Below are 12,240 nucleotides of genomic sequence, written 5' to 3' on the forward strand. Positions count from 1 at the left end.
CAAGCTAAGTGCCACTTTCCAACATGCCTGTTGGATAGGAGTCGTGTTGTTATCCTAGGATGAATAAATAATGCCTGAGGAAATGCTGGAGACACCTTCTCTGTGTTTGTGGTGGACCTGGGGCAGCAGAACCACAAATCATCTTATCATAGCCGGTCAACTTGCTGCACAGCAAGCACTGCACAGCACATGCTCACATTACTTGACTTATTGATAATCTTGATGACATAAATCATTAGCAGCCACATTACTTTGTCACACAAGCACATGCATACAAGCAGACCAGTCCATGCGTGTACACTTGGTAAAGCATGGGGAAGGCCATAAATAGCCACACTAACTTTGCTCATAGCGTGCTGGATGTCTCTCACACTGTTCTCTGCAGTTGATATGAAATTTGTCTGAAAATATAAACCCTCTTTGGAAAATTTCCTTCTAAGTTAGCCATGCATGAAACAGGATCTGAACAGGCCTGGCTGAATCTAGTCTGCCCCACACATATTATAAAGCATCATTTTTAGCAGCACTTAGAGCCATTGTGAGATGCAAGCAGCTCTAATAGTCATAGTTGGGTTTATACAGTACATGAGTGTATACAAAACACTATTAATCTCTGAGGACTTTACTTATCTGGGACCATAATAGTTTGCAACTATTAACATAAGGCATTTGCAATCAACAAACATCATCTTGTTTTCAGAACAGAGAGAGACCTGAATAAAGGCAATCTGTCAATGCTCCCCTGAATCAATAGCGCTACCACAGACAAATTGATCCCACACTCTCAAGGGTGAAAGTGCATGAACAGTTTGAAGTTGTAAACATTTTCCATGAATCTCTAAACTGATGCAAAATATGTGTGTGTGTGTGTGTGTGTGTGTTTGTGTGTGTGTGTGTGTGTGTGTGTGTGTGTGTGTGTGTGTGTGTGTGTGTGTGTGTGTATGTGTGCGTAAGAGAGAGAGAATGAGAAAGAGAGAGAGAGATATTTAAGGGTTAACATGCTAAAGATTCTTTTGCAAACATTTTCTGTTTTAACTCCTTTTCATTGGGCTTTTACCGCTTACCCTCTTTATCATACTGCACAATCTCTCTTCATTTTCATGTTCATTCTCTCTATCTATCCCTGGTCCTCCTAACCATGGTCAGTCTCATTTATATAATCTCTCTCTCTCTCTCTCTGTTGGCCACAGTAATGAGAGAGCCCACTTCACTGTGCTTGCGGCCCCTCAGCGGGAGTCTCATTAATGTGACCAATTTGTCACAAGGACCCTGCACTACGTTATGTCGACTCTCTCCAAAATTAATCTTCATCACAATGGCTTCAATCCACAGCTGCACACCACAATAACACCCACACCACGACCCTGATGCCCATGGTTGCTGTGCACATTCCACTAATTCAAAGCTATCTATCTCATTCCAGTTTCACAACCTAGATAGATAGGTAGATAGATAGGTACTTTATTGATCCCCGAGGGGAAATTAAGGTGTTACAGCAGCTCACATCACAAACAACAACAACAAAATAAAGTGACAATAGAAAATAGAATAAAAATAAAATAAACATTATATACAGTAAGAACAGTACAGTATTTATTGATTTTTATGATTTAACATCCCCCAGCCTGACTCTGATCACCCTGATTGAGCCAGCCGGAGGAGGAGTTGTACAGTCTTATTGCGGCAGGCTTGGATTTCTTGCTCCCTTGTAGTCCAACCAGTGAGACAGGGAGGACAGAGATAGCAAGTTACTGTATGCGACAAGGCTGCTAGACAGAATGTTCTGAGATATGTTTGCACTGTCACAGTGCCATATTGAACCATACAGAGTGGACAGAGGTCTTGGTTTACTTCTGTACCTGTAGTAACAGTACCCTACTTGAATTAGACCATTTAACACTGTAGGATCAGTTAACAGTTTTGCACAGCCTCATAGCTCACAACATGTCCTCCTCAGGTTTCCTCTGCTGTGGCTCCAGGGCAGGTCATTAGCTGACTCAAGTGTTGCTAAACATTGAGTATAGAGCCTCTATTTACGCTGCTTACTTCAGTGTGATAATGTCACATATTCCTGGTTGTAGCGGGCTGCCCAGCATAGCACACGGCTCAGTATCACCCAGCCATTGAGGAAGTTTAAAGGTGGAACAAGAGATAAGACAGGCCTTAAAACTGCTTTATCAGCGTAGCTGTCCATATTAACCACCCTGATGTTGTGTACTATCAGCACTGTGTTTAGTTTGAGTGGGTGTTCCACACTTGATGTGAGTGCAGTAATTGTGCGCACTTGTATATCCACAAGCGATATTGGCCGACTTTGGTGCGCAAATATGCGTGAACAAGACAAGTTAAACCTGAACTGCTCAATGGAATAGAAATAACACTGTGGATCTGTGGCCTTTTGTCTGTATATCTTATAAAAGATGGCTCAGTTAAAAACCTGCATAGGACCAATGAGTGAGGTAGTGTTTTTAAAGACAGAAGCAGTTTCATATTACAGCACATGTCATACTGTGTGTGTGTGTGTGTGTGTGTGTGTGTGTGAGTGTGTGAGTGTGTGAGTGTGTGAGTGTGTGTGTGTGTGTGTGTGTGTGTGTATGTGGGTGTTTATGGGCGGAAGGTCGGGAGATGGCCTTTCTTTTGCCTCATTACAGTAGCTCCCTGAGCAGGTGTTACCTGATGAGGATTGTATTACATTATGATGAAATTAATAGATCTTACACCCCAATCTTTTACTCCCCAAGTGAAATGATTTGTTTTATGTGAGCTAAGTAGGGTGTGACCCGCTCAAGCTCTGTGCCACTCCATGGGAGTGACTCATTTATCAGTTGCTGACAGACATTTCAATGGTGTTGACATTTCAACAGCCCTCCCCCACCTTTGTGTGGACTTTACTGCATAATCCAAAACTGACCTTGGGATGTGGGCGTCAAGAGCACTGTGCCAAAGAGTGTTTAAGAGGAGGGACTTCTCCCTCTCCTATCCTCATCTACTATCCCTTCCTCTATCCTACATTCACCTGTTTCATTACAGGAAACCTTACTTTGTATACTGAGGAGAAGTGTCTATTATATTCACACAAAGGATAAGAATACCTCACACGTGATAACATATTCATTTCACAGAGTATTTCATGCTAAAAATATACAGATTCCAACTTTTAATTTACCAAGGATAATAGGAGTATTGCTCAGAGCAAATACCCACACAGACCATTGTCAGAACTAGCATGGGAATAATTCAAAACCAATGTCTGAGCATGCAATCGTTGGTGACAAAAGGTCACTTGCTTGTGCTGTATGTGTTTGTAATGCATCAATAGGTAATTTCTGAAAATGTAAGAACATCCACTTAGCTGGAAATAGCTGCAGAACTCCAGATATTATACACCCTACTTACTACACAACTATTATGGTTTATGTTGTTGTGATATAAAGACAATAACAAGGCGCATGCTGTTAGGTGGTATGGTGCAGTGACAAATGTATACAGTAAGTGTCTACTGTATACTGTAGCTATGACATGGCTAAGAAATTATCTTTTAAGATAGCACAAAACTCTCCAATCACCCAGGTAACACATGAGTATTCACTCCAGGGATCGATGCAGGCCACAAAGGACTTGAGCAGGCATGGTCCTTGTCCCAGCCCGTGAATTTGCATTTAAATTGCATCACCCACACAGTGTGGTGCACTGCACCTGGGGAGGGACTGTGAGGTGGGTGAAGGGCAGAGGAAACACTTGTGCCACAAAAGATGCCTGCAAACAACAGTAATTTCAAAGTAATTCCACACGATCAACTGCAGACAGAGAGATACTGTAGCGCAAAGAGACGGGGTGCAATGACTGCTTTGCAAAAGCTGTATTCAGCTGCCACCTTTCTGTGAATGAATGAAATTATGACATGCATACATGAAATGCATACATGAAACACATATTTCTGAGAAGACATTGTTCCATAGTACCAGGACTGTTCAACAGTAGCTACAGCAATGTACTCTGGAATTACTGTTTCAAATTAAGCGGTCGGCATTACTATTTTCACACTTGACTAACATGCAGGTGTGACCATGTGAATGTAAGCAGACCAATAATAGACTTTTTACATTCCACCTAGGAAGTTCTTCACAGATCATTAACTGTCCCCTCACCAATCCCTGTATCTTGGAAGCTGATTGTGTATTTGTGTTATTGTATTGCAACAACTGTGAAAAATCAATATCCATAAACCATAGGTTTTGCTTTGTACATTTTAGGAAGTACACAGCACATGGTTGACAGATCAATACAATTAGATTTGATCCTGCTTTGTGACAGATAGCCACAGGAGGGATTGAAGGGCATGCTAATAATAGATAAAGTAATAACATAATGGAATTGATGGCCAGGACAAAGACACCTCGACTGCCAACATTTAGGGGTAAATTACACAGAAACATATACAAAGACACAATCTGCTTCATATGTGTGTTGCTATGTGAAGGGCTCTGAGAGTTAGGGAAATGTCTTCAGGCTATATAACGGAATAATAACAACACGGGCATGTGTATAACTTGTGAGCATGTTCTTATTGAGAAACCTCAAAGACAGTCACTACCATCCCAGGAAAGAGTCCACAAGATTCTTGGTTGCTTGAATGGATCTTCCCACAGTGTCTGATTGGTGGAGGGATCATTCTGTGCTGAGGAAACTGAAGCACGACGGCTAGCCTTTTCTCTTATTGGATGGAAAAGCATTGGTGTCCACCCTCAAGATGACTGTTTTCCAATATTATGTGTCGCTTCCTTAACTTACTTTCTTAACAATTTCTTTCAATGATAGGTTTAATGTTTTTCACAATATTTAAGTGCTCATCTACTGCTATACGGTCGCAATGTAATTGTAGAAATTATGCAATTGCTTTGTGATTTGGCCAGACCTGTCATACGGAGTTATAGAGGAAATGTTTGTGGGTGCAACGCCCGCCTCTGCGAATTCAAGCGGTAACCCAACCCCGCAACCCGCCTAGCACCCTCCCTCTCCGCCGCCACTGTCTGTCTTGGTCCGCCCGCAGCATTCGCCTTCACAGCGAGTTTTCACTACAGAGATGGCTGCGAAAGTGTGCAGATCAGTACTTCTCTTGTCCCGGAGCAGAGGAGCGGTGGCAACCAGCCTCCCTGCACTTATTATCTCCTCACAACGACATAATCAACACATAAGACCGGTAAGTCTTCGGACCTTCATGCGTACGGTGTGGGACCAGGCTGGGCGGCGAGGATATGAGGCGGTAGTGGGGTGTACAATCTCGGTGTTGTGTAATGCTAAGGAAGTAAAGCTGACTAGCATATTTGATAGTTCCATTCGATCATCTACTTTAATAATGTGTAAAGTTTAGCTATGGCTTTATTGCGATTGCAGTTATTGAGGTGTTTGCTACAACTAAAATCGGGGACAGCACAACAGCAGTCACCGTGCTGTGGCCGCAGGCGCGCACCCGATCTTTGACAGCAACAGCAATGCAGTTTTTAGGAATGATTTTAGGCACAACACCCTTCTACCCCGCCGTGTACTGCAACGGTGTCCATTATTCTATAATATCTCGTGCTAGATATCATTTCGTCCCTAAACTTATCGTTAAGATAATTGTATCTGTTCATTCATGATTCGTTGTATGTTTTTGCAAGGAGCTGTGCAACAGTGGGCTTCCAACTTCAATGTTGACCAAGTGCGAACAGCTGCAGGTATAGCCTACTAATGTAGCCCAGTGTGGCTTTTACCGACGAAGATGGACAAATCCCATTTGTATGGTTGACTAATTGCACATCCTACACTGGTGACGTGGCTAAGGCTATCCATTTAGTCTTTTCTATTAGATTTTGACCCTACTTGTCAATCGATTAGACCGATCCTATGTCCCCGTCTTCAATCCTGTATGGTATGAGAGGGGTAGTTTTTCTCTGCAGCGTGTCTGTATGACAGTGCGGCAGAAACTCTGGCATGTGGTGAGCACAGAATTCGTGCGCCTCCATATAAGTGTGAGGGAACTACATGCAGCGGGATAAAAGCAACACACACACACACACACAATCATGGAGTTCCACACTTAGTAATGCCAGACTCTCAAGCCCAACCCTCCCTACCTCTCTGCGGGTATTTCCCCATTTAGCTGGGCGCTCATGGGTTTCCGGTGAGATCAGGGCCATGGGGAAACCACATTATGTACTGCATGTGCGCAGTCTCACACACCCCGTCATGTATGCTTCTTCCTCAGTCCCTTACTGACAGAAAGGTAATTGTGTTTATGGGCCCTGTCAATACTTTCTTGGGTGCAATAATTACATCCTCTGCCTCACCAATCCACTCTACAGCTTTAACTCTGAACCCTTTCAGTAACTGCCAGCGGAGAGAGGATACAGACTGAGGAATGAGGAAGTGAAGTCATTTCATGAAAAAAAAACAGCAGTATGATTGCTGTGATTTGAGACTCTTCACTGCTCAAACAAAGGGATGTGTGAGAGAGGGCTGTCTCAGCTCTGAAACTAGTTTCTATGTTACACACACACACACACATACGCACACACGCATGCACGCACGCATGCACGCACGCACGCAGAAAGCTGTCTTTTGAAATTAGGTCTACCTCTCTGAAACAGGACCACTTTTCTTCATGGCTCCCCTCTAATGCCAGACTGCTGGATAAGTGGCTGTTAGGATGGATACTGAGGTCCCCATCTCTGCTCCAGCCTATGGCTCTTTCCCCGCTGTGAGCTATTACAGTGGAACACATTTGCCCCTGTTGCGAGCTAATATTCTCCTCTCTTCTGAAACAAATACTTAAATGTAACTGATTTAGCAGGGAGACCATTGCAGAGTTATCCTTTTTAATTGCCTTTTTATTCTACCTATCACTCAGGTACTATATTTTGTATTGTCTCATTGCTCAGTTTTGCGTGACTGCCACTGCTCCTAGCATAAACCTGTCAGTGTGTGACGGTGCCCTGTCAGGCCTGTGACAGCAAAGCTGCTGTGTTTTCATTTGTTAGCTTCATACTAGAAAAGACAGGAACTCCTTCCATAAACTCATGGCTGTAAACCTACATTGTCATGCAAAGCACTTAGTTGTGTTCAGAGCCAGCTCAGTGTTGCAGTATGGCACATCTTGTTGAGGCTGTTTGAGCCCATAGGTTAGCAAGAAGGCATGTCCCTCTACTTGTCACTTGCTGATCAGCAGATGTGTTGTAGGATATAGTGTGGGACACCCCCTGTTTAGTAACCCACCTCTCTGGACCCGTACGCTGAATGGATTGTTAGTGAAGGGTCAGATCCCTGGTGTAGAATGGATGTGGTACCCTAGAGAGACGCACTTAACCTGCATTGGCTGACTATTGACTCAGCTGTCCTATAAAAGGGTTCCATCTTAACCCGTGACAGGGGAGGAAAGCTATTGTGAATAAACTCCATGGGAAAAGACCCATAAATCACAGGCTGAAAGTGGGGTCTCTATGCGCAGGGAAATTGAGCCTTACTATCTGTGCTAGTGCTCCTCTAATGTTTGCATTTGTTCATAACCATAACGGTGAACATCAGGGAAATGCCTGTTGAATTCAGAGAATGCTCCATTGATTGATATCATGTCACTTTTTAAACTTTTTCCTTCCTATTAATTTTCTCATTTATATATTCAAATTAGACCAGTTGGTCTACCTAGTCATCAGGACCAGGGGGCCAGGACCACCTTCTGGATATTAATCCAATAAGAATAGATCTAATTTAATTAACCCCTGCTGCCATGATCGATTCTAAAGCTTAAGTTATCCGGATTAGTAGGATAAGAGACTGTCAGCTTTGTGGGGAGAAAGTCCATTTTTGTTGTCCCTAGAAGGGTGATATGATGATTGATAAACCTGACCACAAGAGCTGCCTGATTAATTTAAGCCAAACCGCTTTTTGAGAGCTCACATGATCCAACTGGTGCACATCCCATGAGGTTGTACACATATTGCTGGTATAATTGGGAGAAAGCTCTTGTTTAAAGGACAACATGATGTGTGTCTGACGTTGCATAATGAATAGAGGAGAGTCACATTTAGGTGTTATTTGATGTTTTAGGTTCAGTTGATTGACAGCTGCAGACCCCTCTTACCTAGTTTGGTTGTGACATTGACCGATGTAGCATTGGAATGATTGACGTTTCTTCAGGGATCAAATCTGATTGGATGTTTGTTTATGGCATGTGATTCTTGTGCCTGGTTACCTAATCTCAAAGCTAATTATATTATATGAGTCCTGCATGCGTCTGCTAAAGTGAAGGTAATCCCTTGTCACCTCACTACAGACTTTTAATTTTTTTAATCGATACAGGATTAGGCTCGTTATATGCAGATATTATCAATATGCAAAATGATACTCATGGTTTAGTGGGTTTATTTCAGTAGGTTAGAGTTGATATAAAGTTACCCAGAGCTGTAGGTCTAGGCTATAAGACATACTTGTATGATATGAATTGTAACTTGAGATATTACAGGAGATGACAGATTTGCTTTCAGGATATTCTTCTTACAGCTGTGTATCATGTTTATGAGTTTTGTCCCTATTGTCTATTGGCAATATTTAGAAAATGGTTAGTTGTTGATAATGAACTTTGGACTAATCAAATGTTACAAGAGTCCATAGGCCCTCAGATGGGCTATTGTCATGGAAGTCATACAATGCAGGTATGAAGTTGTAAGGTGGTGACATTAAGATCTGCTTAAATGTCTTTGTTGTGTTTGCGCTGGTGTTTGCATTGGAATTTGTCACAGGGTGTGTTTCTATGGTGTTTGTATTGGATACGGCTGTATGATTTTTTTTTAAAGGTTGTGGCACCTTGATTAGTTCAGTTTACTTTTTCATTTACTATGCTTTACGGTATGATTGATACAAAATAAAAAATAAAATGCTGCAATATGCTGTACTTGAATGTCTGAGACAATTGTATGTCACCTATTGTACGTGTCAAAGGATCAATACATCCACCTGTCGATCAATCAGCCATCCAACTGATCAATCAATTAATCGATCAAACTAGTAGTATTCAGGGGAATCATGATTGATGGTAGTAGGCTAGATCACCAGGGGTATACAGAGGAATGGCACCAACATCATATTAGAATTTATACACATACCATACATTACATGTATTTATGGCTTTGTGATTAGTTGATAGTTTCAGGGTTTTAATATATTTTTCTAGATATAACATTGAAAGACAGTACATTTGGTTTTTTTAGACTTGTCATCATTACTAATCCCAGCCTGAGCAGTAAGAATTCCCAAAATAATATATTAATTTGGAAGATAAATCTTTTTACAAACCTTCCTCTTTATGAGGTTATTAATGTCTGACCAAAATACTTGCGATTGCAATCACAAAACAGATGAATAATAGATTCATCCTCTTCCATGCCGAAGGTGCATGAGGGGTCACCATCCCTGAATTATCAAGGTGATGTTGCTATACAAGTAGAATGAAATATGATGCAGAACAGAATGGAGGGACTCATGTTTGTTACTTGGTTATAGCCTAAAGTCTTCATTGACCCATACAGTACAATGCCATAGCCTTGTGACCTCATTAGACCATTTTTTAAATTAGCAATGGCTAGTAGGACAGTGAGTGTGGGCAGCAGATGCCAAACTCTTCAAAAGACCCAGCTGTGCCATGGATAGTCTGAAGTTATAGTCAGGTTTGGGAAAGCTACTCTGAAAGTGTATTGAACTAGATCACCAATTACTTTACCAGGAAAGAAGTTACAAAACTACACTAAAGATACCCTTGAGAGAAATATAGTTTGTCAAACTGATGTTACTTTGAAAAAATAGTTCACTACATCAAAACTACTTCATCCATCACACGACAGTCAGTTACTGAAAGATGACCGGTCCATGTGACAGAAAGTGTGCGACTGAAGTGCTCTGAAATCACTGAGAGAAAGAAAATGGTGAGATTGAACACAATGGGGAGACCGGAGGCAGTGAGGGAAGAATAAGTAGGGAAATTGAAGTTTAAGGGCTAGAATAATAGTTTAATTCCAATGTTTTTTTTTTGTTTTCTTTTGGAAAAATACAGTGAGTAGTGAACGTAGCTTACTAGACCGCTACATGGCAAAATAGTAGTTAACTACAGGAAACACTACTAGGATTTGAATTTAATTTAACTGAGACTAATATTTGGATTTAATTTAACTACCACCAAGCTACTGCAAAATGTAGTTAAACTGGTAGTTGAACTACATGTAGTGGAACTACTCCCCGACACTGGAAAATGTCCATCAGGCTTTTTAATAATCTACTGATTTATTTAGATGCCTAGATCTCAGAGGTCAATTAGGCCTAGGTTAATTAGGCCTCCAAGCAGATTTGACCAATTTAATTCAAGAAGGTGGATTTCCCTCTCTTATCTTTTATTTTTTTATATTTTTGCATAACACAGGCTACATGTTAGTCAGCTGCCACCCCTGTAAAAAGCACCTTGATCATATTTCCCCTCATGTTCCTAACCATATGCTTGTGCGGGTCCCGTGCACCCTCTCTCACTCACTCCCCTGTGCTCTGTTCATCACGCCGCTACCACCTGCTCATCTCACGCTGCCCTCTCTCTCTGTCACACTCACCAGATGTCTGTCCTGTGGGCATAAGACAAGGTGAATACCGTATGTGTTTAACTATTGGATTACTGAGAGGACTATTGCATTGAGTTGAGCATGTCCACTGGTAATCACTAATAATCGATCACTTCCCACCTCAGCAACAGCGGCTCTACACATAACGTCCTAAACACATATATAGAGGAGAGGGACAACACTAGTGAGAATGATCTAGAAGATTGCTGTTTCTATACAGCTTATGGTCTGGCAGGGTGTTACTCTACAGCACATAGAGACTAACTGTTGTGTGTTGGGAATGTGGCCTTGTGCTCCTATTGTCATCAATACATAAAAAAATCCATTATGGAGGTAGTTTATCAGTGCCCAGGATGGGAGTGTGTTGATGGACAAGATTAGTATTCTGGAAGGGAATTCACCCAGTAAGATATAACTGACTAGTAAAACCCTTGTGCTGTGTAATTTGGTGTTTCCATGTTGCTGTACAGGTCTAGCCGAGCATCTGGGAAGTCATCTTTGATAAGGACATTAAACTAGGCCAATAAGTGTAATGGATGATGGATGGAGTTAAGCTCCTGCATCTGTGGGACGTCTGCATTGAACGCCCTCAGAAGGGGTGATGCTGGAACCTGAAGGTCGTAAACAGCCCGAGCTCAGTTTCTCAGATATTAGATATGTGATGGAACTCATTATTGTGACAGGAAAACAAATCTCTGGCAATACAGCGTCCAAATCAGCTTACTGAAGCAGCTTAGTAAATTACACCTTACATGAAGGTCACCTGTGCCGAAATCTCTCTCAAATGTGTCTGAGTTGCATACATGATGGCACTGCCAGATCAGTGTGTGTACATTGTGTGTATGTTTGTTTGTTTGTCTGTGTGGCTAAAGAGTGTCCTTTACAGACCACTCTCCTCCATTGCCCCTGACAGTCCCCCCCCCTCCCTGTGTTAGCTCCATGCTCCAGCTGCACTCTACCCAGTACCCACCCTGGGTGTCCCTCCTGCCACCATTGATCTTCATTTCTCTGCTTTATGTCATTGAAAAAAAATATACTAAATCTGAAGGATTTGATTCGAGACAGTTCATCATTTTAAGGGCCCCTGAAAATCCATAAATGGTTCATCCAATCGTGCAACGATGAGCAGAAAAACAAACAGTCCCTAGCTAAATGAAGAGGAGGAAAGGGAGAAGGGGATGAGATGCTACGCCATGGAAATGGAACAGATTGACTTGAACTTGAGTAGCCGAGGCAGTATTAGCTAGATTTTTCTCCTCAAATGGAATCTGCGAATTCTTCTACGTTTTAGCAGTGTCACCACATAGATACGTGTAGGTAGTATACTATAAGAGGGAGATGGGAGTTAGTTAGTTACTGCTCTCCACAGACAACCCAAGGCCTGCAGGAAGTGATCATCTTTAATGATGAAGACATCATTGCTGTCCTTTTTGTATGTCATCATTCTCAATGGTTGTTACTTGCGCTACATATTTGTGTGATTTGCTGGCTTTCCCAACTGTACTCAACAACATTGAAGTTTCCCTTTTGTGGAGCATGAGATAAAGATGCTGATGAGGTGGTTTGTAACTACTACTGTATGTTTTCCCAGTTTTTCGGCTGT

The 12,240-nt window shown here is 41.9% G+C and overlaps 1 protein-coding gene across 2 annotated transcripts in view; it reads left to right on the forward strand.

Annotated features, from left to right (window-relative positions):
* The first annotated feature begins 4,850 nt into the window (after positions 1–4,850).
* mcu (mitochondrial calcium uniporter) overlaps positions 4,851–12,240 on the forward strand; it is a 48,844-nt gene continuing 41,454 nt past the window's right edge. For both annotated transcript variants that reach the window (XM_083696349.1, XM_083696350.1), the window contains exon 1: positions 4,851–5,200. In XM_083696349.1, coding sequence (XP_083552475.1) covers positions 5,084–5,200 — 117 coding nt within the window. In that variant the 5' untranslated portion in view covers positions 4,851–5,083. The remainder of the gene's footprint in view (positions 5,201–12,240) is intronic.

Source organism: Argentina silus (assembly GCF_951799395.1).
Source record: "Argentina silus genome assembly, chromosome: X".
Taxonomy (NCBI): domain Eukaryota; kingdom Metazoa; phylum Chordata; class Actinopteri; order Argentiniformes; family Argentinidae; genus Argentina; species Argentina silus.